Raw genomic sequence first — 27857 nt, forward strand, 5'->3', positions numbered from 1 at the left:
TCTTCCTGCTCTGTTTTTTGTACTTTAGGCATGTTCTCTCAGCTCTCTCTTAGGCAGCACAAACTGGCTTATACTACCTCAAAACTGTGACTGCAGAGAGAAGCTCTAGAAGATCTGGGCTGTACATGTGTGGGTGTGTTCTTACACAAATGTGGAAGGTTCAGTCTTGACTCAGAAGCCATCTACTGCCAAGTCCATTTTCCAGTGCATGGTAGCACAAGAACTTCTCAGGCAAAAAGGGCGACCAGAACTTGTGAATGTAATCAAAGGAATATATCATGCACTGGAGGAGATCTTCAGAGATCGTGAAAATTATCTGACTAAAACTTTCCAAATAAATCCAACAGACTGAAGATAGATTTTTTTCTTTTTAGTAATAAATATACCCTGTGAATAAGGCTGTTTTCTCTCCCAATATCTCCTCCAGTCTGTTGCACTCTTATCCATTCAAACCATGTCTGCTGTTGAGTTCAAGACACTTATTATATTAAAAAAATTAATATTTTAATGTAAAATTTTTTATGCATAACTGAAATTTTGTTCACTTGAAAAAGTATTTTTATAATGATAGTAAGCCCAAGATTATATTTTAAAAATCCTGTAATTAATTAATATGTTTAATTTTCACTTCTGAAAAAATGAATATTTTCAACAGTAAAATTAGTCCTAGAAATTTCTTAAATTCTACACTGAAGTAATTGGCATAACTAACTTTCTTCTAATATTAAACCTGTGTGATTTCTCCATGTGGAATTACATATCAGTTGAAAAAAAATACAATTCATTTCTTCAAGAAACCTCTCATCAAACATATTCTTTGATGTGGTATGTGATATGTCTGTAGCATTTGATGATTCACATTACAGCAAGTAGTATACTGACCATGTGTTGCAAGTTATGTAAATAAGTAGATAAATTATAGGCTTTGATGCTAATGAAGCATCAAGGCAACAAAGTGTCCCAATATTTTGCAATGAGATGGAGATACTTTCAGTTAATATTTGAAGTTCCTCAGGACCATTTCTACATACAGTGCATACATACCTCCTTCTGGTTTAACCACACTCATTTCTCATGTACTATAGGCCATTTAAGCTCTACTTCTTTTCCTCTTATTAAAGTGGGGGCTGCTAGTTTAAATGCAAAGATTTGTGTAATTTCTGTCACTGAGCAGACAACTCAAACAACTACAAAAATGACAAAGTGCTGGAGTGGGCTTGGCTTATTATTCTGCATGTACATCTGAATAGCAGATGAAAAAGAATTGATAAATTTATTTGGTGGCTACCTACTGGTTTCTCCAGTGATGAGCTCTGATTACGTCAGGCATTTCAAGGGATAAACACTTTTCTTCCAAAAACATTTCAGGTCTGATTGCCAATAAAGTCAGCAGGCATTTAAATACTTATAAATCCACACATGCTTGTTTTCTTTTCAGTGCTGAAATTACTCCAGTCTTTAGGAAGTATACACTATCAAATACCCTGAGACAATAAAACCAAAAAATGCAAGAAAAAACATCTGACAAGAATATACTGGATCTGCTTTATCTGTGAGAACATATGGTAACAATGATTATTATTTATTACATGATCCTGCTTCAACCCAAAACGTACTTGGCAACATTTGAACACAGAAGAAAACATTGTATTCTAACACAAAACAGCTCAAAGGCTTAAAAGAGTCAGACCCTTCAGCAGTCTGTAGTTGTGGAAATGGCCTTGAGAACATTAAAGGAAATCTCCACTCACACCATTTGTTCCCTATCACTGAGTTTTAATCAAGACCAGAGCTTAGAGGACTTGCTAAATTCCAAGAACTACAACTCTGCACAGTAAGGAGCCTGTGATCAGCTGTCTATGGCTTACTCTTTCAATTTCTCAATGTTCTTAAACACCCTGAAGCAAAGCCAAAGATTTACCAGAGATTCTCTAAGCTAGTTTGACTAAACTGCCCTTTGAAATGTAAATGGAATTTCCCCTGCTACAATATAGGTAAATGGAAGACAGTGCTATCTATTAGTAAATCAGGCATTTTGTAGCATAACTTCCCAGTTCATCTCTACCACCAAATGCTCAGGTGCATATAGCATTCAAAACTTCTCTGAGTTTTCCCTTTCCTCCAAAACATTTCACTCTTTGCATTTTGTGTTATTTGATGCAATTTCTACTTCCCATACCCTTCAACCCAGTGTTTCTCCCTCTACAGCAACAGCACAACTGAGGATAACAGCAGTAAACCTACCTTCCCTTTCTGTATTGTTTTGAAGACAAAAGAAAATGAAGAACCTATTAGGAGCTGGATTGGCTGGTGAGAACAAAAGGAGTTCTTATCCAGAGGGATCCAACTTCTAGTCACATGAGGACACTCATCAGTCATAGACAACTTTTTATAACAAATTCAAAAAACTTCAGAAAGTTTCTCTAAAAAATCCAAATAGTGAAGGTGTGAGCATCCTTTCTCTCCCGTCCTTCAATATTTAAGGCTGGATGAGATTGCACACAGCATATTTAAGAGTATGAAAGGCTCACCCTGTTTAGTGAGCTAGTATAGCTATTATGTGCATATAGTGTATATAGCATATACATGGCAATGTAAAGATCATCTAATATCTTCTGTGTTCATTTTACTACAATGGATAGTTCTAGCCCATACCCTAAAAAGAGCTGAAACTTTGTGGGACAGCATTCATACCTCTTCCATGAGGACTCATCCATTAAGAGATGCTTGCCATCTGCTTTTTAGCTGGCATATGGAAAATTACACCATCATGTTTCAACAATGAAAAGGAAGTGAAAAGCAAGAGAGGGGACTAGTGATGAAGCACCTCCAGAGTACAGGTAACTAAGACTACAGAACACAAGCTACAGACTAAGGTTACAGGTCACACTAAGGTTATATGAACAGAGACATATATCAAATAAAGTTGGAAAAAAATCACATGGTGATAGGTCTGCTCAAAAGAACATACCTTGTGCAAAAGTGAGACATAAAGAGATTTTGTACTGAACGAAGAGTAAAACATCACCAGTTTGGCACTGAACCACAGTGGGGGTAAATTTAAACAGAAAAATCATTTTGAGGACTCATGTTGCTTCTTCACAGACCACAAGCCACATCCAGCTTGGCCTTGAACACTTCCAAGTATGCAGCATCTGCAACTCCTCTGGGCAACCCATTCTAGTGTCTCACCACTCTTATCTAAAGTTTTTTCCTGTGATACAATCTAAATCTGCCCTCTTTCAGTTTAAAGCCATTCCCCTGTGTCCTATCACTACATGCCCTTGTAGAATATCACTCTCCAGCCCTCTTGTCGACCCATTTTAAGTACTGGAGGGCTGCTACAAGGTCTCCCTGGAGCTTTCTCTTCTCCAGGCTGAACAGCCCCAACTCTCAGTCTGTCCTCACAGCAGAGGTGTTCCAGCCCTCTGATCAACTTCACATTCCTCTTCCAGAACCACTCCAAGAGATTCATATCCCTCTTGTGTTGCTGGTCCCAGAGCTGGGTGCAGCCCTGCAGGTGGAGTCTCACAAGAGCAGAACAGAGTGGGAGGATCACCTCCCTTGACCTCACTCTGCTTTCTGTGCAGCCCAGGACACATCTGACTTTCTTGAGCTTCTCTCCAACCTGGTATTCAATGATTCACTTAAATCACGATAGCTAGATTTGCTACAGATAACTACTCTGGCACACAAAACTTGTAGGGAACATCAAGATACAAATAAAGTACAGCTGAAGAGCTACCTGTGATTTTTCTAAGCAGTTAACACTCATTGCTGATATCAGCTGGGGGGAAATCAAGACTAAAAAAAGTCATCCATCTGCATACATCATAGCTTAGATGCTACAGTCAGTCACCTGAGCTTTCTGATGTTAGATAATGCCTCAGTGCTGCCTGAGAGAAACAGAAGTGGCTAATTCACTCTATGAATTTATTCAGTCTGTGGTTACCTTTCTCTGTTTTCCATCAAGCTCTAAACAGTGCCATGAATTACAGCAGGTTTTGTTATGTGAGCACTGAAAAGCAAGTAAATATTTCATTATTAAAAAACCACAAGCAGAAAATATAGTTGACCTTTGAAAGGACACTGCTAAATGTGGAGTCTCATTCCAGTCACTAATAAAAGGTAAAATAGAACTTTAGTTAGCTTTTCTTTTACAAGTATATCTCAGCACAGTCTTAATCATGAAGTTTTGACATATTTGTAATGGAAATACTGTGTTTTCAGAGGCATGCAATATATTTAAAAGAGGTATTTTTAATTGTCAGCTTAATTCTGAGAAGACAACTCTGAAGACATGGCACAATTCATCTTGACTCAAACAACCTCCAAATATGTCTGTAAACTCATTTGGCATTGCCTGCAGGATGTTCAATTTCTAGAAGAAATAACCAGAATAAAAATATTTTTTTATAATTGCTGAGGGGCAGTTAAGCACTTTGTTAAGCACCTAGAAAGAGAAAGGCATTTCAAACACCTCCTTTTGAATAATAACAATTTTATAACTCCTTCTTTATCCTAAGGTAATGAGGATATCACAAAATAAACATGTCAAAGCCCCCAACATGCTTACACCATATCTTAATACTCCTTGAAAGTACATAACATTAGAGCTATCTTGAATAAAATGCAGCAAAACCCATAGATTTAAAAATACTGCTTATTTATTCAAATTCATGGATTGTATTATTCATCTAACTCTTGGTAATAGTTAACATTATTCATCAAAAACTACAGGCAAAGTGATTTGGTTCTTGTATACATTGCTGGATATAACCAAGCAAGAAATTATTTGCTAAACAATGTCACATGAAACTGCAACATTGAAATGCAACATATTAAACTGAAATGGATGCCTATTTCCAAAAACACACCTAAGAGTGTGGTGAGAACAGTCATTCTGCCAAATCAGTGTCAGGTCTTCTATATTATAAATGACAAAAAAGCCAGAGTCTAGGTGTCACACCGTGTCACCTTTCCTGAACCCCACATGATAACTTTGGAAAAAGGAATGTGGCCATCATGTTGAGGGGCAGTAGGTAAGGTGCTCTTACACGAACTGCATTTTTCAGTTGGTTTTGTGTACAATATTGACAGGTAAGAAAATGAGTACTGCACCATCCATCCATCCATCCCCTGGAGTCTTCCTCCCTGCATGTTTCCTCAGTCTCTGGTACACAGGTTAATCTGATCCTTGTAGAAAGCCACTTTTCAGCATGTAACTTGCTAAAATCAGTTATAGTTCTCCTGTCTACTGTATGATCCTCTTTCCAAAGGCACTTTGGGAACCATGGAAAAACATACTGCAGCATACCTCTGATGTGCCTGATGTGTAGTCTTGCTCCCAGTGTTATCCCCTATCAACTATGAACAATGATTACACTTTCTTCTTATGGCTGAACACCCAAATTTCTTGTACCTCTTTGCTTAAGTGGTAAATCTTTGCATAGATCCATACAAAGCAGCACAAAGTGTCAAAAGGAGCTCACTGCCAGAGGGCAACTACCACCCCCAGGTCCTTTCCATACTCCTTAATTGAGACTCACCTCAAAATCATGGAGCCAACTGAACACCTCGCAGGCTCTCTGGTAAGGCAAGACCATATCCTTGGTTTCAGATGATGCCCTGAAGAAAGATTCCTGCAGTATCTGTGGATACCACCTTGATTAAAAAGGTGTCCATCTGAAATGGCTGTAACTACACTTAGCAGGAAACTTGGATTTTCCAGTTGTAACTTCCTGGTGAAGCCCAACATTGTTAGCAGTGCTCATTCTTAACTGAGACATGGACAATTCCCTCTGCTATTGTTATCTTATATTAGGTAGTTCTTCATGGGAGCAATTCAGTGTATCTCCTCATTTAAGTTACTTCAAAATTCACTGCATTGAAGTGGCTAAAAGCAATGTCAAATGGAAAGTGGATATGAGAGCAAAAACCAATATAAAACAATGTGTAATTATATGCTGTTCTATTGAAGGCCAATGTTACTAAATATAGAGATTAATACTGAAGAAAATAAGATCAGTGGGAAATAACATACAACCTTAAGGTATTGGTCATTCATTTCTGGGTACCTTTATCAAAGAATCAATTAACATTTAATCTTCTTAAAAGGTGCACAGTCTCCTGTTGTTACGTACAGAGTATTCATGTTTCAGACCCAGATCATCATCTGGCCTTTGGCAAGATGTCTTAGACCCTCTTGACTATTTACACTGCAAATTTTTCAAGAGAGCAAATTTAACTCTGTGTGTGTAGTTCTCAGTAGGGAGCTGACTGGATGCCACTCTAACACAAACAATGGTTGGAAGTGCTCAGCACGTAACAGGATTGCTCCTGAAAGGCCCAGGTAAGATCTGTGCCCGCATTAATATGAGTTTCAATACTGACAAATGAAAACAGTTAGGAACCAAACATTTATTACCAGAAACAAAACAAAACCGAGTTTACCAGCTTATTAATACATAGAACCAACTATCACTTTCAAAATTGAATTTCATTGTACTTGCTAGCATAACTTTCACTCAAGTATAGCTCAATTATTTAGTTGCTTATTTTCCCAAAAGTTCTATTTGCATGCATTAGAGAAAAAAAAAAGCATAGAAAAGTCTTTTTTCCAATCTAATGATTTTTCAGGAACTTTGAGTCATGATATGCTCTCTCTTCCTCCATTTTCACTTATTCAAAACTAGTAGGAATTACTGACAGCTATGTTGGTCACACCACTATTATTATGTAACAGGACTTGCATGTAGCTCCATATAGGTCTACAGATACAGACTTAAAATTAACTGGCTGGGTTTTACACATTATCCAATTTTATCTCGACCCAGAGGAGAGCTAGAATTAAAAAAAAAAAATCAAACCCTCTGTAGAACATTGTTTTAGTCATTAATGGAAATCCTCAACTTTTTCAGATGCTTTTCAAAATCACTCAGCTGTAGACATGCAAAGAAAAAGTTTGCTAAACTATATTCTGTCAGTTTATGAAGCTAATCCTTGTAAACATATTATTCATTACTATTTCATTAAGATTTATAGAAAAGATGCTCCAGGTCATCTCTCAATAAAGCTTATGAACTGCAGAGAACTAAACTGTAACATGGCTCAGTTGCTTGCTGACATTTTTATAGTAGTATAAATATTTAGCAGTTTACTTCTAAACTTCTTTGCCACAAACAAAATCATCAGAAAATGGTCCCCCCTGTGTTGCTTGAATACCTTGGTTAAAATAAGGTCCACATGCAAACTGCAATCCAACTTTTTTATGAAAAAGTGGTTGAGTCTGATGAAACATGAAAACTGGAGTGTAAGACAAATCTGAACTGCCTATTACTCTTGCAAGCACAATATAGTTTATTCCATATAGCTTTTTTAAACAACTATTAAGACCTGTGTGGCTCTTATCCATGATTCTAAAGCAGTACTATGTAGAGTTGTTTGAAGTGCCATCACTAGCCAGATTTAAACATTGCCACTTGAATTTCTAAGTAAATTTGGCTGGCACTCACTATAAATGATAATGAAGATCTATGGTGAAACCGACCCTTTGGAGGGGTTAATTGGGATTTTGCCATTTATCTTAACAGGACCAGCATCTACCCAAGATTTATGAAGTTTGCATACTCTAATACATGCCAGTAGATACAGAAACACAGTATTTTAGTTCATTCAGAACTATTTCATGTCAGCTAGCATATGACAACTATAGTAAGCATCAGAGTGCTAGCTTAAGCAAAAGTTGCCTACCAGCAAAGGTTATCATATGTCTGAAGAAATTACAATGAAGTATTAGCTCTCCTGTATTTAATTTACCAACTTGACAATTATGCCTAGGATTCTGAGAGGTGAATTTAATTCCCTCTTCAGCTCAACACCACCTGCAGTTTGAGCTGTTGGCAGCAAAGAAATGTCATCCTGGTCAGCCCTGATACACTCAGCCCTAAAGCAACATAGGGACCCTTTCACTGACCAAACACAAGGGTTCCCCCCACAATATCATCCTTCAATCACTGAAGGGGAAAAGGACTAGAAGCAAGACCTTAATTTAATTCAGTGCCTATAAAAAAGCAAAGGCATTATATTGTGATGTCTTGTTTAATTCATTCTAAACTCCCTCTAATCAGACTACTTAACACTAAAGTGCTCAATTCTTCCTAAGAATATCACACACTGTATTACCCTTAAGAAGTTCAAGGGTTGCCAGTGCATGTAAAAGCTTGGCTGGAAGACGTCTGTTAGATATTGACAATATTGACTTCAAGAGGTCTTAGGATGCACATCTTTCTATTTACTCTTTTTATGAATGATTTTTTTCATTCATCATTTCAGCTACAACTGCCATTCTGTAACTAAAATAAACCTTCAGGAAAGAAGTTTTTCTTTCCTTTGCAAATTGTCAACTACATTAACCTTGTCAAAAAAACCTACAAGAATGAAATCAATATAGCAATTTAAGGACAAAATTGGCAGGCACTATATTGTACTTGGACACATTCAGTAAATAGCCTCATACATCAATCTACTGTCATCAATGGCAATATTCTGAAACCTACTAATGTTGTTTATTACATTTGCGGTGTGAAACGCCAAAGTAAGTAGAGATATCGGTCCAGCAGATGAAAAATGAACAATGACACGGAGATAATATCTGACGTGCCTGAGAAGCACGAACTAGTGACTCAGGTGTCATTTAAACGCGCTGTACTCCCAGCAAGGAGAGCGGCTGCTCTATACCCGATACGGTACCGGCAGTGACCTGCTCGCCAGTGCAGAAGCCGCAGCGGAAACTCCGGGATCCACCGTGCCCCGTCCCCGCGCTCCGATCTCCAGCCCCGGGCAGCGGCGGCCGCCCGTCCCTCGCCCCTTCCCACGGGGTGCACCGCACACACCGTCGCAGCGGGTCGGAGCTCCTACAACCCTCTCCTCTTCCCCCTCTATATTTGGGTGCACTGCCAGCCAGAGGCTGTCCTCCCCCCGCTCCCCGCCTGCCCTGCGGGTTCGCTGGACCCCGGCGCCTCTCCCGCCCCGCCTGCCCCGCGGCCGCTCTCCCGGGGGCGGCGGGTGCTGAAGGGCAGGCGGCGAAGTTGCCGGGACTTACGGTGGCAGCGCTACCGACGCTGGCGCGGCACCTCTCCCGGCCTCCCGTCACCTCGGGCCACCTCCGCGCGGCTCCGTGCCCGCACCGGGGCAGCCCGGCCGCCCCTTCACTCCTCGGAGGGGCGCATGGCGCTGCCCGCTCCCCGACACCCGCCCGGTGGGTCCCCGCGTTCCGGAGGGGGCGGACAGGCACTAGCCAGGGTCGAGTCCCTCCGGCGGGGCTGCGCCTCGGGAAGCATCTGCCTCCTCTCTCCCGCGACGCGCCCACTCCCCGCTCCACCCCGGGCGCGGCGGGGCTTCGCGCCGACGTCGGTGCGGGGCGGCCGGAGCCCGCCCGGCGGCGGCGGCAGCGCCTCCCCCGCCCCCGCCTCCCTCCCCGCGGCTCCCGGCGCTGCTGCTGCCGGCGGGGCGGCCGTGCCGGAGCCGTCGCTGCGGGGGCGGCGGGAGCGGGGCCGCGCGGCGCTCCCGACACAGCGCCTGAGGAACGGGGGGTCCTGCTGCCCCCGGCCCAGGGGCAGGGACGCGTCCCCCATGCCCCTCGTCCCGCGGGGGAGGCGGGGGCGGCAGCCCGGCCGGCTGCTCTCTGTACCGCAGGTCCCATCCGTGCGGGGCCGGGCCGGGCTCTGTCCGCAGCGAGGGTGGATCGCCCCGCCGGAGTTCGGACCCTGAGATGTCAGAGGCCCGGCCGGCGACCTCGCCTCCTCCTCCTCCTCCTCTTGGAGGATCCGAGCCAGCGTTGAGCTTCTATCGCGGGCATCTTTTGGCAAGGAAAGCCGGGGGAATGTAGGGCGTGGAGCGTGGGACCCTGCGATCCGGCACCTGGGCGGGTGGGGCGCTGCCCCCGCAGCGGATCGAGGGTTTCTGGGACCCCTGGCCGCCCCGGGGATGCTGTCCCGCGTCCTCCCGTCTGCCCCGTCTCCTCTGATGCTCTTCCAGTTTGCATGAACCATCTACCTACCGTCCACCAAGCTGGGGAGGATGAACAAGAGGTGGCCGCAGCATTCATCCGACGGCAGAGTCATCTAAATTGCCGTTTCTGCTCCAGAAGTCATGTAAACGTTTAAAAGTAACTAACTCTAAGAAGAGGCCGAGAAGGACCTGTTTCTAAGCACCTCTAGGTACCTCTGGTCTCCTCAGAAAAGCTGACCCCAGCTACCCGAGCATCCAGGGGCAGTTGAGCCAACACCCCCCACCTCGCAGAAGAGCGTCGAGTGGTGGTGCATGAAGTAGTGCAGGGGAGGACTTTTCTGCTGTGACTGTTGCAAGCTGCCCAATATTTAAATATCCAGAGAGCCACAGTGAGGGGGGAGCCGGAGCGAACGCACGGTGATTCACCTCAGCACTCCTGACAATCATGTCAGTGCGGATGGCAGATACTCGTGGGGTGTCTTCCCAGCAGGTGGAGTCAGGAGGCAAACAAACTTGCCCAGGAGGTACCACCACCCGGCTGAGGACCGCTTTTTTCTTTCGTTTTTCTGTGTGAAGGATGTTGCTGCCATCAAATAAAGTGAACTCTGGGTTTAAAGTTGCTTGGCTTACTTCTGAATGGAAAGTTTCCTCCTACTGAAGCGGTTCTCAGGTGTTTTTCTTCAACCTGCCACTTTCTCTTACAAATTACAGCCAATTTTTTTTTGAGCTTGCCTTTCTTACAGAAACCTGCATGCAAAAGCAGCTGGCTGCCTTTTTGCAGCTCAAGCCGTTCTGAGAAGGGGGGGAGGGACAGGAACAAGGGAGCTTAGTGCTCAGAAGGAGGTACTGGGCTTAGCATGCACCAAGGTCCGAGAAAAAGGAACTTTTTGCCACTTTTCCCAGCAGCTGATAAAAAAGTTCATCCCGATAATACCATCGAAGAAAATTTGTCCTCCTTGATATTGTGGGTGGAGGGCGGGGGGGTGGGGTGGGGGGGCAACCATAATAAGAGTTGAGACACTCAAAGAATACTGATGTAAATTGTCATCCCTTTAGTATTTAAATTTTCACTGTTGGTTTTAACCTTTACTCTTGTGGAGACAGCAAAGAGAAACAGTGGAAGCTGCTTTTATGAGCTCTCATAGTGCCACAATGTCTTCACTTTTCACAGCATTCTCTGGTAGGAGCAGTGGCATCAGGGGAGGTTCTCATTAGCTGCACTAGCTCTGGCACCATGGAGCAGCACCCCTATGGACTCACTGCCGTCGTGTCCCTCTCATGCTACAGCTGCCCCGAGGTGGGCTTGGGTGAGTCACAGTTCTAAATGCTTCAGATGTTTGTGGAAGGGGAACTGCTGAGGAGCAAAACCTTATGCTGAAGCCTAGGGAAAGCGGGAGGCTCCCCCTTCCTGACACTGCAGCAGTAAATTGAAAGAGGTAAAAGAGAGAGCTAGTTTCTCCCAAGGTCCACCTGTTTAGGATTTTTTGTATGTTATCCAGCTAATACTGTTCATTCTATGATTGGAACACATCACATTTTCACTGATGGGTTTTATATTTATTTCAAAACGGATTGCATGTTGCTCTGTTTTCTTAGTGAATAGTATTCATCTGCTTAAGTATAAATCTGTCATCCCATAATCTAGTAATAGCTTTCCTAAGGTTTGGCTGTATTTTTTTATAAACTCCCATTTTGTTAACCATTACCTTGACACAGAAGCAGCACTTTCTCATTTGTTCTGCTGTAAGCAATTCCCCCGTGCCCCATGGGACTGCAAGCATGAGTACTTACTTCTTAGAATGTGTGTGAAATACTGATCCGATCCATAAGTAACTACTGGAAATTATTAACTGTACCTCAATGGTTTTATTTCCACTTGTGCTCAGGAGTCATTACACTGAATTGTGCAGAGAAGAGGCTGAGCTTATGTTTTATGTTGTGATATTATAGTTTTGCTTTGTACGTGAAAAATGAAGGAAGTCCAAACCTTTCAAAATTTCTGTGATTTTATGCTGTTATGAGGGAAAGCATTTTTCCACACAGTATGTAAAGTTTTGCAGTTGGGTAGCTTGTCTCATTTTTACCATCTTTTATTCTGTTTTTTTTTTTCCCTTAATGGTACTAGAAATAAGGATGCCACTTGTGAAAGGCATTGCTCTAATTTTCTTGGTCAGGTGAAGAATTTGAAAGAAAATTTTCCAGCTGGACCTATGAATTGTGGAGAGATATTTCCAAAATCTTTTGCAGATGTCTGCATTGAAAACTGTTTGGAGACAAGCTATTTCCTGTCATAATTTATATATCTTTTTTGCTTGGCATGGTGTACCTCATAGGAATTACCCAGAGCACAGTATTGTCAAAAAAGAGGTTATTTAGATTCAGTTTGTTTGAAGCATGGGAAGTGTAAGCATTGAGCTCTCCACAGAAGACTGTGGAGGCATGCTGTATCTTTTGATATAAGGATTGCAAATAATGCATTTGAGTGAGGGCTACATTCACAGCTTGGATAAAATACTGGAATTAGTAAAACATGGTATCTAAACAAAAAGGATAATACATTGACCCTAATCCAGTTCAGTGTCAAGAGAATGGGAATTCACCATTAGCTTTAGCATAAGTTACATCAGTCCCTATAAGGCTTCCATAGGAATATTTATTAATTAACATACAACTTGGTAATTTTCACTGCTGGAAGAGACCTGAATGAAAACTCTGAGAACAGTATCAGCACTATCAGCAGCAATGCAGGCGTCCATAGCCTACCTGCTGGAAAACACATCAGCTCTGTGAGGGGGAAATTCATGGAGTGACTATAGCTGCTGTTCAGACCAAGCATCCCTAATGAGACAGTTTTTCTTTTAATTTTCAGAAAAAGAGATAACTCCAGAATTAGGGGTTTGCAGAGTGACAGGTAACCACATTTAAGAAGCTACTGTCAGTTGCATTCCAAACATGAAAGGCAACATCAGGAGAAGTATAGAAATGCTCAAGTGGCCGGAATACATACGAACAGTTTAGACTAGGATTATAAGAGGAATAGAACAGTGGTATATTTCTAATCCCAGAAGCTATCAAATCATTCAAGAACTGTCTTTTTAAGACAGCTCTTTCCAAAATTAATGATTGCATTTAATTTTTTCTTAGCTTTGTTTTGTAGATTTTTTGAAAAATCAGGACTTGTGTGTTTATCCAACATCAGGTATCTCATTAGAATGACATATAAATTGTTTTAATGTCACAATAGATTTATTTAAATCAGTTGCTTAATGCACAGTTATCTCAGTAACTTTCTTAATGTACAAAAAAGGCATGGGTACTAACATTTTCCTCTTTGCTTAAATTTCTATTTTTAATTTATGTTACATTATTTAATCTCCCCAAGTATTGATTCTTTTGTTCACATTTCAGGACATTCTAAGAGGATCTCCAAAACATTTTGAAGTGAAGAAAAACTCCTGACATATGTCTCTAAGAGATAAATTGTTGGATTTTAGTTGTTTTTTTGATTTTTTTAAAGAACAGTACATTCAGTCAGTAATTCAGACACACAAAAAGCAAAGAAATAGAAAATGAAAAATACAAAAAATTTTTGTATTTTTTTTTGTATCCAAGTTTTCAAAAAATAAACAACAATGAATAAAGACATTCCAGTTGTTAGTTTTTATGCCACATTCAATTTTCTCTAGAAGAGGCTATTTTAATTTAGCAATACATGTTATCATTAGTACAGCACTCAGTAATTATCCATATTGGTAACAGAAACACAGTGGGCTTTGCTTGTACTGTGTAGAGGAGGAAAAAGGAAAGCAAACAAGATAATGAAAATATGGGGAATGTTTCCAAAGAGTGGGCATCTGATTCCCTCAGAATGAGCAAGTATTTTCCATCTTCACTTGGAATCCAACACCCCAGGCTTCAGTAAGCCAGTGTATAGGTGTACCTGATTCTAGAGAGAACCTCAGCCAAGCATCAAAAAGAAAAGCTCTTCAGGAGAATTAAATACACTGGCAGCTACAAGAAATGTCCTCTCTGGTGCTTGTACAGTATATAAATCATAAAATAGTCTGGATTACACAAAATTTCCCTGGAAACTATTTCAAGAGCCTTATGAGATGTCTACAAACCACCAGTAGGCATATTTAATAAATCATACATACTTATGAAGTCCCAACAATGCAAATTTTACCTTAATTCAAAAACATAGTTTAAACCAAGAAATTTCACATTATTTGAAGTTACAGGTACGGTAAGAATCTATTAAAACTCAAGACTCAGCTATGTATTTTCATACAGATTAAATTTTCTATCTTTGCAAGAGTGGCCTGGGGTCTATGTATCATTAAGGCTTTGCTTACCCCCTCAGTATATCTTTTAAATGAAACTAAAGCAGTGCTAAAAGGTAATACTGGTTTTGTGAAAAAAAAGGTGAATTTTGTTTCAAATGTTGACTCTGCTAGACAGAAATTCATACTTTTGATTAGCATGGTATATTAAAAACTCCTTTTGCCTGAAAAATATAACTGTAATAGACACATAACTGATTAAAATCCAGCTCTTGACAGTAAATGTAGGCTTAATCATTCTCATTATCATCATTTGTTTGTCACTCAGTTTGACATGTGTAAAATTAGGTTTTGGCCCTCCAAACAAGTTGGTGTGTAGAAATCTCCATGCATTGGGTGTGAAAGTTCTCCCACAACACCATGACAAGTGACTGACAGAGAGTTCCTTGAGTGCAGAGATGTTTGCAGGGTGGAGGTGGTAACTGTAGTTTTTAGAGGGAGGCACTGCTGGCTCCCACCAACAGAATGCCTGCCAGAGCCTTGGGATCACAGATCCATGCATGTACTTGAGCAGTGAGGGGCCTTACACATGCTTGGCCATAATGGCATGTAGTACAGGGAAACTGGGAAATGTTTCAACTGCCTTTATGGATGGTTATCAGTATCACAAAGATACATTAGAGAAGAAATCTAATTTATTTTTCTCAGGTTTTTAAGTAAAGATGAAATTGGCAGAATTTATTTGAAATTTGTAACCACCTTTATGGGATATTTAGAGACAGAGCAGCTGAAGAGGCAAAACTTCAGATAGTTTTGTCCAGATACATCTGATTTCCCCCATGGTCTTTTCTTTTTTACTCTGCAGCCTGTAAGGAATCTGCAGAGTAGGGACTTATTTTCAGCATTTCATTCAGCATTGTAATTATAACTCATGTGAGTCTAGAGGGTTTGATTAGCATGAGAACATCAGTACTACTTCTATAGTTAAACTTACTGTAAGGAATGGGAAGCATAATTATAAGTAGATTTCTAAATATACAACACATATTAAAGAAAGTAGGATGAGAATGTTTGCATCTCAAAGGACTTAAATTTAAGTTCTGATGACAAAACAAGTAAGTGATTGCATGCAGTTGGGGCCAAACACTAACCTGGAATAGGGAGCTAGCAGGGAAATACTACAGAGACAAAATTTATGCTTACCATGTTGATTCACAAAACAAATTCACCTTCTCACTTCCAGTGTTATTCTCCTCTCACTTCTCTTCACACATGCACAAAACTGACATATTTATTCCAGAATGGTTAGTAATTGAATAACTTTGAAGCTGTTTTTCCTGTAACAGCTGCCCATTTAAATCTCACCAACCCAACTTCTAATAGAAACTAAATGTAGTTATTGGGGATGAGATGCTCAGAGAGAGCTGCAAATCACAGAACACAAGTCTTTAGGGAAATGTCTGAGCGTAAAAAATGTTGCTTACCTTTGTCTGAACCTAATGATTCACTTTGCACAGCAGAGGCACAGATGGCCGTGCATCTGAGGTCTCCCTTAGCTCATCTCCTTTCCTCCTGACACAGAAGTGAAATCACATGAAGAGCTCCTAGATCAGTCCTGTATTTCTGAAAGAGCACTGTAAGACTGGTGCTTCTTCAGTCATTTGAAACAGATACAGGGACAAGGATGAGAGGTGTCTGGTTCTAGATGGTCCAGACATTTAAATGTAATGAGGTATCCCATAGGACTCTCATTTTTTCTACCTTTTTTTTTCTCTATTTCTATTCTTGATATTTTTATGGTTTTGCGGCACAACCCTCACCTTAGCTCCTCTTTATCATCATGAAGCCTTTGGAGACAGTCATGTCTAAAATACTCCTCTGTGTTTTGTTTTTAAACATTCTGCTATTTCAAAGAGAAAAATAAATCCCAGGAAGAGAGGAGATGCAGTAGTTGGTGCCTTCATAAGTCCAAAGCAGTCATTTCAGTTATTGCTGAATATCAAAACACAAGAATATTAGAAGTTTTCAGTCAGAAGACTGTCAATGTGTTTCAGTCTTGGCCCACATCTTTTCTGTTTGTGTTTTGGACCTTGTCTGTAGAACAGATTTGGAAAAAGATTTAGAGGTTTCTTTCAGATGACAGTGAAAAATCTGAAATTTGCACATAAATAGCAAATGTCTCAGACAATAAATTGCAATCTTGTAACTTCCTGTATGAAGTGGTTTTAGCATTTTTTAATGCTGAAACCTTTCTTAAACTGTTTCTTTTTGCTGCCAGGTCCTAAAAATAAACATATGGCAGATATGCCATATTTCCATACTATTATGTTCTGAGTCGTACTTCACCTCACAAGGGTTTAACAAGGTTCTTCTTTTCAAATTCTACATAGCCTGATTTTTGTCATTTACAGTTTTACAGAATGTGAAAATAATTCAAATTCAGGCAGCAAATATATCCAGGACTGTCACTTCTCTCCACACTACTCAGGCATACACATGTACGCAATTGCATCTTTATTCTTCAGTAGTATTGATCCATTTGTTGTCCAGTGTGATGTTCCCCCCTGAACTGTGAACACAAATTAAATGTTAGCTTGATACTCAAAGAAGGCTGCAAATCACAGATGAAAATTTGAGAGAGATGTGCTTAAAATTTCTGGTCCCTGTTTGAGCACATGGTGTGAATTCAATAATTAAAATTTCCATACACCTTTTCTAAAGAGGGTGAATTCTAAGGACGTTATTAGAGGTGTGGTGGGACCAGTTTGACTGCAGGTTAATCTTGTGCAAATCCTGATCTTTTGTGAGGCTGGCATAATTTTTCTCAATGTAACATCATTGAACTCAGTTTGCAAGGTGAGTTTTCCTAGTGATGGATGAATTTTGTTGGGGCATGGAACGTGGCTCACCACATGTCTACAAGCATGGGTCTTTAGAAGATGAATTGGAAACTGAGGGTCAGTAACTTTTAAAACATAAATAAAGTGCTTAACAATAATATTATTTCCATATTTATTAAACCATAATCAAAACTTTATGGGTTTCATTCTTTCTAACAGTGATTCTATTTACTGCAAGTGCATGAGATGGTGTGTGGTATGAGTTGTGGATGACACAATTCTTGTTAAAGATCTAGGACATTTAAAGGGGTTTCCAACCCCTTCCAAGGAAAGTCAGACAAGATATAATTCCCTTCTTCCCAGAGTAACTTCAGTCACACATCACAACGTCCTATATATAATTTAATAACAACAGGGACATAATGTCCAGTGGGCTGAACTTGTTTCTGCAAGTTCATTTTACTTTCCAGTATAAAATGTTTGAGATATTCTTTCAGCTGTTCAAGATTTAATAAACCCCTTTCCTGTAAGATGAAGGAATCTGCTCTTTTTGCTATGTGTTTTCATTGATGGTTTTTTGCTATATGTTTTGATTTTTTTTTCAGGATGAAGTTGAGAATGCAAAAATATTTGAAAGATGGAGCTACAGATTTTATTTATTTTTCTGTTTCTTTTTTGCAGCTATTATTAAACTGCTAGAGATCTTTGTGCCCAGAGAAAAGCCATTATATCAAGACGAATTTTCTTACTGTAGAATGTATTTAGTTCAGAAAATAAAGCATTCCAAATAATGAAGGTTTGTTTAGTGGAACCATGTCTGCAGTCTCTTGGAAAGGACTCTTTCCTCTGAGTTCACAACATTCAGGTTGGGAGACTATCTTTTGTTTCAGCAGCTATTACAAGAAGGATATAAAGCATGAGTGTCATGAGGCAAAATGAAAAATATCTAACTGGAATAGCTCAGTGAAAGTTGACAGTGGTGCTTTCACTGACATCACTGCTAGATAACCTCTGAAAACACGTGGCACTTACCTGGTTGCCTAAAACTGGGTCTGAGTACTGTACTGAATATTTGCTCAAGAACTCAACTCCTGGTGCTCTTTTATATCTGTAGAGAAGAGTGAAGAGAGGCAAGCAGAAATGCTGAGCAGAGTTTTACTATGCTTTTGTGTATATTATGCTGTTTCTAGGAAACCAATGACAAATAAAATTGGTTGGATTTTTTTTTTTTTTTTTGAGACTGAGTATATCTTACCAACTTGTTTCTGAGTCTTCTAACTGCAAACACGCTGGACTATCTAGTTATCTAGGTAACTGAAAGAATAGTTGTAACAAAAAATTACCTTGAATTTGCTAATTTCATAATTTGTGGGGAATATGAGTACTAGATAGGGAACCAGACAAAATATTACTTTGAGAAGGAAGACTGGGGAGGAAAGAAATCTCCTCCTACTTGTCACCATTTTGTTGCTTCATAACTTTGAGATGAAATCAAAACACTTTTTCTGGTAATTTCTAGGAGACAGATCATGTGGCATGCTGCCTTGGCCCCATCATGCAGGAAAGTTCCTCTGATGTACCTGTTGTGCTAATACTCACATAGGTTTAGTGTTTATTAGTTTAATACTTACTTCTAGGTTTAGGTACACTGATTTCCTCAAGACACATTTAGACCATGCAAAAGGCAAGACAATTCTCTCCATTATAAAAGCAAAGTAAGCTACCTGGCAAAAAGATTTAGAAATTGTCCCAGACATTTGTATTTTCCTGAAAGATAGTTATGGTTTTTTCACACTGAGTAGAGTGAATATGATGGCTCCTCCTTTATCTTCTCATCTGCTTTGATGTCCTAATCTGGACATGATAGAAGGGAACTTGCATGAGTCCTGCCCCAGAACTCTAAAAGTCCTTTTCTGATTCTACTTCTGGTATTTCTGTGGTAGATTTTGGTGTGCTTTTAAAATAAGAGTTTATTTTCTTCCAATTTGGCACTCATAGATTGAAAACCCATCACCTTTCTTTTTTTCTTTTTCTTTTCCCCAAATATGTCTCTAGAATCTTTTTGTCATTGTATTCAAATCATTTTTTATTTAATTGTCTTCATGCACTTTTTTCTCCCCGACTCTCCTTTGGAGCTATTTGAGATAGATAGAAACAGTGTGCTAGCAATGAACAAGAGGAGCTCTCGGGAAAGTTAAGAATTAAGTATGAGAAGATTATTTTTTTCACAGCTTAAGTTTTTTGGTTTTTTTTTCCTACATGAAGGTGATTTGTGATTCCTGACCCACAACTACTCAGTGTGCTGCTATGGGCAGTTAGTATGGAAACCACTAGGGAGAGCCCAGCCAAATCAAGGGGAGCCCAGGAAATGCTTCAGCCAGCCTGTATTTGCCTCTAGATGTCTCCCAACTCTTCTTACTTTTGAAAGTCCAAAGGAATGCATTTGGCACCGCTGTCAGCTGCCTTCAGCGTGTGGTCTCTCTCTTTCTGGCCATCCCATCATTCCCTGACCCTCAAAACTAGCTGTTTAACATTTGTGTTTTGTGGTTCACAAATACAATTCTTTCTTGTTGATATTTAGCATTACTGTACCCTGTCAACTGACCACAGTACAGCTCAAGCAGAAAGATTTGTTGCTATTTTCAGGAAAAATACTGGGTAATGCAGACAGTTTGTGTCATAATAAAATCTGGTGACTTTAAATGAGCATTTAATTGGCGTACTCCATGAAAAATTTCTAAGCAAAGTGTGTGCAAAACTGAGTGACATTAAAATGTCTTTGTAGTACTTGTCAGCAAAAAATGGAATTCCCACAAAAAATTTGATAATGTTCTTGCTCCACTGCTTGTAGCATCTCAGAATGTCAGCTGGAAAAGCATCTCTGCCATGCTTCTTTGGGGCTGATGGCCGGCTGACTGTCCCAGCTTTTGCAAATGGAATTCAGGAGTTATTTGATAGCAGTTCCTCATCCTGCTTCATGTTGTTGTTTTATTTAGGTGTGACTCCCAAGTGTTTTTATCTAATTTGCATCAGCAAGGAGACAGATTCACTCCCTGAATCAGTCCAGTATAACACTTTCCTGTTAGCATGATCCAGGAGCAGACTGAAGCAGAACAGGGTGGCATATCATACCACCCATTTCAATGTGAATTTAGACCTATTTTCACCCTCTGTGGGAGAAGAACATGGCTGCAGTCAGAATGCCAGCAGGAACTCAGCAGGAGCTGCTGCTCTCAGGCACAAGATAGAGGCAATCAGGTGCTTCCTGCAGGTGCTGTGGAGCTGCTTGGTTTGGATTGCTTCCTCTCACACCAGCAGGATGCTTTTGGTCCTGTCCTGAGAAAAGGAAGTGGGTGCTGGCTCACAGCCAGCAGCCTGGCAGCAGCAAATATCTCTCATGCCCCTTGTCCCTGGGAATGAAGGCTTTCTGCTCACTCTCACATTTTAAACACCAAATGTAAAAGATTAAAATGGCCAGCCTAATTTAAACAAAGGAGACTCTGAGGAATCAAAAAAAAAAAAAAGTAGACTAAATTTAAAGGGCAGTCAGCTAGAGGAGCAACCTTCACAGGTTTTTGTGAAAAATTGGAGGAAAACAGGAACGTGGAACATGCAGTATCTCAAACACACAGTCAGTAATGCTGTTGTACCACTGTACCCCAAATGATGTCTCATATCTAGAGCCCTGGGCTTGAGACAGATTTGGTTAACTAATTATTGTGTGGGGAGTGGGAAAATGCTATTTATAAATATCTATCCTGAGAAAATAATCAGAAATTTGGGAATGTTAGGGTTTTTCATAGGCTACAACATGCTATGAAGAAAATTCATTCCCAAATCACTAGAAAATCTGCATAATTAATATGATAAATCTTTAAATAATATAATATTATTTTTAAATATATATATTGAATGTTTTAAAGAATGAAATTTTAAATTTGTTTCAGAGCTAATTTTGTGGCTAGGAATTTCCTAGATTTAAAATTTTTTTCATTAAAATAGTAAGAGGCATGTGGCCATGGCCATTTTTTGTCTAGTGCAAATAAATCAAAAGATTTCCTGGTTTCAAATTTTGGCTGTTAGTTAACCATGTTTTAAAGTGGAGATTTTCTTGGTGAATAGGTTTGGGCGGGCACTTTTAACTTCTGAATGACCCCTAAAATTTAGAATACTTGTTTTAACTTAGGGAAAATTTCATTAGGAAAGAAGTGGATTCAAACCTTTCTGCAACAATGAAAAGAGGCTGCCAAGTCACTGCAACTATATGGTTACTGTAGTAAGGAATTCTCACTTTTCCATGTTCATTTTGCTTACAGATTTCAGACCCAGATGGGGAGGAAGGAGGACTGTGGCTCTGGCTTTAAATAAGATGCTTCTTTTTGAAGAACTGTATTCAACTATCAAGCAGCAGCTGGATAAAAAAGAGACCAACTAAAAGCTGTGAGAGTGATCAGCTGCCAAACAAGTGTGGTCTAAGAAGATGTAAGATAATCTGTTCAGTCTGAAGAACACCAAGAGAAGATCTAAAGCATCATTAAAAAGGAAAGCGATGCTGATCACTTATTTGCTGCGGGTAAGAAGTCAGATATCATGGAATTACTATGAGTATTAACAAGGTATTAACTATGAGTAACCAAGATTTAGGGATTCATATCAGAAAGGTAAGGAGGGTGAAGGAGAGGAATAGATTATCTGTAAGGTGTCATATCTTTCTCACTGGAAGATCTGAAGAGGACCCCATGGAGTCCAAAATAGTTTGTATAGTCTGGTCTCCTATGACTGGGTAAGTCCTTGCTGTGCCCCAGTCACCTCAGACCAAATAACCACCTCCTTCCCATCCTTAATCATATCCTTCCCATTCCCTACCCTGTTTTCCAGGCACAGTAAAACAAGGTGTAGGCCAAAAACCCTAGAAATAAAAATTTCTTGCAGCAGATCCCTGGTTCAGCTAATATGGAAGGGTGCAGTGGAGAACGTCCATCAGAGATTGCAGCTATTTGCCACTAGCCATCATGGATAAGGTAGAGAGATAAACTGTTTGGCTGCTCTACAGATTCTTTTCAGTCCTATTTTTTTGGTGATCTGCTGCAGAAAAGAATCAGAGATAAGTTTGAGCTGACAGCCAAACTGGTTGATCTTCATAAAGCTGCTTTGTACAGAAGAAGAGTGCAAAACACATCCTTGCACAATATTGGTACCCCTTAATGTAGCTATGTGGAGCTGAAAAGGTAATGTTTATAGAATCAGACAGTTAGTAGCATAGGGATCATTTTGACCCACCAGTCCAAGATGCCAAATGTTATGTGAAGCTTTCACAGCCCTGGGAATGATGTGATAGGGACCGAAAGAAGGTGACACTGCAAACTTTCTCAAGTGCTTGCCTGAGTGAGGAGACACTTGATAAAACAACATTTCAGATTCTCCTGTTAAAACTTTCCCTCTTGAGTGAGAAATTAATTCATTTTGACAGCTCCAATGGAGATGGGAAGATAGGCCTAGAGCTGCTAAACTCTTTTTCTCTTGCTCAGTTTCTTTCCCTTGATAAACCTGTGCCTGCCCACCAGCTCTAGCGGGATGAATATATGAAGCATTTAGATACTTCAGCAATGGCATGAGTCCCCTAGTGCCCTTGGAAATGTTTCTAAGGGCTTCTCCTTCATTGTCCTCCATACTTCAGGAGCTGACTCCAAACAGCAAATTCTTGTAAACTGAATTTTCAATTCTTCTAAATTGAAAAATATGTGCCGAAGCTGTAAAATTCTATCTTCAGAGCTGGTGTGAGTGTCTGCTCTTGGACACTTTTCCATAACTATGCCATAGGTAAAAAATAAGGCACTGAAGAAACACTCAGAATAATATTCTCATTTCCCAGCTATCCTTTTAAAATCAGCTCTGAGTATTATGCATTGCATGTTAGACATAAGAAAAAAAATCATCTGCCAGCACAATTTAGAAAAGCTGATGACTTTAAAGACTTCCAACACAAAGCTGCCACTGATAAAAACTTGCTGTGACTCAGCTTTGCTTTGCGTAAGAGCAGGTCATTTTGCTACTTACTGTTGATTACTGCATTTAAGCCCCTCTCAGATCTTCCAAAGGTCTGCGAACTGTTAGGAGCTGTGCATCTTAAACTGTGGATCTATTAACAGAAAAAGTGATTTTCAAGGACTGGTTGATAAAATTTAAAATAAAATTAAAGATGCTCAGGTCCATGGATATAATAAATGGGCCATGTTTTTCTTATTCTACTGTAAAGCAAAACAGCATTCAAGTTCAGGGTAAAACTAGGTGAAAATATTTTCTTCAGTTAAGGCTCTAAAAGGTTCACCTACTTCTGTATACAAAGCAGGAGAGTTTATCTGCTTTTGTGTTCAGTATTAGACCAAAGAGTAAAGCAAGAATGTTACGAGATTAAAGTCATAAAAAGGCTCCAGAAAAAAACTATTTGTTCCAAATCAGCTTGTGCACATATATCTAAATATAAATATTATATAAAGACTATTGCATACTATATATATTTAATAAATGAGTGTATGCGAATAATTCCATCCTAGACAGAATAATGGAGCTGGTGCAAACTGGGCAGATGGGGACCAGGTCTGGGTGCCTCGGTGGACAGAGAGTTGAATACCAGTCAGCAGTGTGACCTTGCAAGCAATGAACATAACCAGCAGCTCAAGGAATAGGCACATTCCTGGAAGGCACTTCCAAGGCCACACTGGGAGTGCTGTGTCCAGGTCTGTCTCTTGCAAGGTGGGACTTATTACAGAAGGAATGACAATTTTGAGACTCCAGCAGAAAAACTTTACAGTGGCTGCAGATGGAGCTCTGAGGGAGCTGGTTTTGCTCAGCCTGGAGAAGACTACAGAGGGACATGATATTTTTCTCCAACTGCCTAAAAGTGTATTACAGAGAAGATGAAACTCCACTTTCCTCCAATTGGCATATTTGTTAGTCAGGATCCTGCAAAAACTGATCTAAAGTGGAAATTACACTTCCTGTGAACAATTCTATGATTCTGTTGTATTCATCTGGTCTGTTTTTAAAGTTTTCTTATTATGGAGAATCTACTATCTGCCCAGAAAATCTATTGCAGTGCTTCCTACAGGAGTGAAGAAAAAATACTCAAAGCAACTGTACATTGTGAGTGCACTAAATCAGCTTCTTGAAATATTTGCAACCTTTAAATTGTGGTGCTGTGACAATGCCTATCAGGCAGAAGGTGAAACTGATTACACTGTATTCTTCTAGCTGACTTGAAGGAAATTGAAATAGTTAGACATTTAAATAATGGAATTACATTATCTAAAGCAGGAGTTAGCAGCCTATTCCTTGCTAGAAACAGGATATGCATTTCAAATGCCTTTGTCAGTCCCAGTGTTGAAGCTTTAAAAAATTAGTGATTAAAATAGATATGGCTGAATAACATATGAAATTATTTCATTCCTTCAAGTAGTTCTTAATTTCTATTTGCATAAGACAGGTAAAAATATACTTGAAATACATTATTCCCAATTTATAATATTCTAGGAAGTTAATTGCCAAAAATCCATTGTATTGCCCAAAGATTGTTATATCTGGACATTTAGGATGAATCCCCAAAACTCATGTTTCTGAAAAAAAAAAGCTGTCGAATCTTAATCTTAAGTACTACAGTTTTTTTCCTCTTTTTTTTTGATTTTTCACTGCATTAGATGGTATCCCAGCACCTAATTTTTTTGTTCTCTCAGGAGTACTAACAAATCTTTCGTAAACTTCCAGCTAATTTTGACTTCATTGCCCATCCTCTTGCTCACTTTATTTTCCTGTTTGTTTTAAAAGTAATGCAGATCAACCTCTTTCTGTATATGAATGACTTTTATTTATATAATTATATTTGGAACATGTAGTTTGTTCTTTTGCCCTCAGTAACAGGCACATACCATCAGCTCAGTGGTCTCCAGAGTCTCATGTAAGTTGAAATGCCTTTCTAAACAAAACAGAAATGTTGTTGAACAGAAAACAATGCTGTACAGAAAGTGAGTATATGAAGTGTGTATCTTCAGCAAACACTAAAGTCTATGTTCATCAGATGTATGTATGTTGTCTCTTTGTACTTCCAAGTCTCATTTCATTTCTACTGTTACTGACTGTGGCTGAAAGATTTTTCTCTGTAGTCACTGAATGGACATTGTTTTTTTTCATGTTCTCCAGTTGAGAGCTTAAATTCAGTAGTGTTGTTCTACCAAATAAAATACTTATATTAAGAATGGCAGAATCAAGCTGTAGTTCCCAACAGAAATCAGATAGCTGATGGTTTTTTTTTTTTTCCTAATAAATCCATCTCTGGCACTCCCAGGATTTAGAGTATTATCCTAGTCTAGTGCTTGATCCACTCAAGTATCCTCTGTGCCATGCAAGAATTTGAGGTTAAGCTTACCCTTCACAGGTTCTCTCTTCATACAGGGTACTCATGAAGTGCTAGCACAGCACTAAGAAGATGAGGAATTGATACCTCTAAAACTGAATTTTACCTTTACCTGTTGCTAAAATATTTTTTCTAAGCCTGCTACATATCTAGATTTTACATTTCTCGGAATTGTTTTCATGAGCAAGAACACATTCAACCTAACTTTCAAAAATGTACAAAGACTAAATGCAAATAAATATTACAGTCCTTGAAGTGGCAACAAAGCAGATGTATTCTACAAACAATGAAAAATTCCCTTCCCAGGGTAGTATTTCTATACCTTAGAGGAAAAAACTAAAAAATGGGTTTTGGTTTATAGACAGCTCCTCTTAAATTAAGTCCTCTCCTGTTAGTTTATACCCAGGACATGGTGTGACAGGAAAACTAGTCTGTGTTGACCTTGGAGACTTTCTGGCCATTGGATTGTAACTTATTATGTTCCACAAAAGGTAGATAAGGTTTTTAATGAGAACATGACTGTGGTGCATGTCTTCCCTCATGTCTCCTAAATTCTCTTCTGGGTATTTCTATGAGTGTGAGTCTGTAAGAGCTGCAGAGGCTCATATGTGGCTTTGCTGAGGGCTGATCTCCCTTTGTGGCAGAATGGTGCTCTGGAGCTGCTGTAGGAAATGTGTGCGTTTGCATGGAGAGGCAGAGAACAGTATACAGGAGAGATGTGAAAGTAATGTTTCTGCAGGTTTTATATTTCAGTCCTCAACACAACTAAGCTGAGGATAAAACTTTGAATTACACTGACTATTTTGTGTGTTACTGAAGTTAATTCAACATGGATCTCATTTCTCATAAGAATTGCTCGAGTCAGGTTTGGATACATCTAAGGCATTTTTCAAAAAAATTGATTTGACAGTGATTGTCCAAGTCAAAGCCACAGATAGGACACCTCTTCATGGGATTTTAAGTGCTTGTTTCTAACAAGCATCCTAGAAGATTAGTGTTCTCTAACAGCTTGTGAAAGCAATGTGGTGTGCTGCCCCTGTGTGGACACCAGCTGCACACCAAAGCTGCTCTTTCACTCACCTCTTTATCTGGACAGAGGAGAGACAATACAGCAAAAGGCTCATGGGTTGAGATAAGGGCAGGGAGAGATCACCCAGCAGTTGTCACAGGCAAAACAGATTTGACTTGGGGAAATAAATTTAATTTATTACAAATCAAATCAAAGTAGTTTATTAAGAAGTAGAACCAAAAATTTAAAATGCCTTTCTCCACCCCTCTCCTCTCCCCAGGCTTTACTTTATTCCTGATTCTCTACCTCCTCCTCTCAGCAGTGCAGGGAGATGAGAAATGGAAGCTGGAGTCCATCCGCAATATTGTTTCTGATGCTGCTTCCTCCTCTCAATGTTCCCCTGCTCCAACAGGGGTCCTTCCCAGGGGCTCCAGTTCTTCAGAAACAGACTCCAGTCCCTTCCACAGGGTCACAAGTCCTGCCAACACATCTCCTCCAGCATGGAGTCCTGGCTCCACAGCTTCAGAGGTCCAGCCAGGAGCCTGCCCCAGCATGGGCTTCCCAGGGGATCACAACCTTCTTTTGGCATTCCCTTTGTCCACAGTGGGGTCCTCCACTGTCTGCAGGTGGATCTGTGCTCCACCACGGACCTCCATGGGCTGGGCTTGGAGGGGAACACTGCTTCACCATGATCTTCACCACTGACTGCAGGAGAATCTTTGCCCTGGTGCCCAGAGTACTTCCTCCTCCTTCTGCTTCTTCTTCTTCTCTATACATTTATAAACATTGAAGCTATGGCCTGACCTATTTCAGACTTAATTTCCAATGAAAAAAGTTGCTCAAAGAGCCTTCTGACAAGATCTTGATTGATGTTAAACAGGGCTCCCTCTGACTGAGTGGGGTGTATGCAGTCAGCATTCTTTGCACAGGGCTTGCTGGTCCGTGGAACCCCTTTCACAACAGGCTCATTTAGGTTTATTTTCTTTTTTTCAGAGCTGATTTAAGATCTTGAGCTCTTTCTAACTTTGATGCATACATTCTCTCTCATCTCATCTTTCTACACTGATTCAACTTTTAGAATCTTCAGCTTGAACAGCAGACTGAAAGGCTTAACTAAAAGATTTTTATTTCAGCTTTGCAGTAATTCCATAAGGAAGAAGAAGTGCTTGAGGTGTAGCAAGATGCTGAAGGCAGCTGAAGAATTGCACAACATGGCCCGGAGTCACACTTTTACAGACACTGGCATCTCACTAAAATGCTTAGGTCTATCTATAGAGATGTAACTGCTCTGGCTGCAAATGTCCCCT

General features: G+C 40.0%; 1 protein-coding gene across 3 annotated transcripts in view; it reads right to left on the reverse strand.

The window, feature by feature from the left end:
* The window catches only part of CALCR (calcitonin receptor), a 161974-nt gene extending 151791 nt beyond the window's left edge, over window positions 1-10183 (reverse strand). Inside the window, exon 1 of one of the 3 annotated variants that reach the window (XM_071429008.1) lies at window positions 10061-10183. In XM_071429008.1, coding sequence (XP_071285109.1) covers window positions 10061-10104 — 44 coding nt within the window. In that variant the 5' untranslated portion in view covers window positions 10105-10183. Of the gene's footprint in view, window positions 1-9103; window positions 9245-10060 lie in introns of those variants that run through there. The other 2 variants (XM_071429009.1, XM_071429010.1) reach the window with 2 other exon arrangements.
* Between the last annotated feature and the right edge of the window lie 17674 nt (window positions 10184-27857).

This window comes from Agelaius tricolor, unplaced genomic scaffold, assembly GCF_023055355.1.
Source record: "Agelaius tricolor isolate 1412-34295 unplaced genomic scaffold, bAgeTri1.0.p SCAF_6, whole genome shotgun sequence".
Classification (NCBI taxonomy): Eukaryota; Metazoa; Chordata; class Aves; order Passeriformes; family Icteridae; genus Agelaius; species Agelaius tricolor.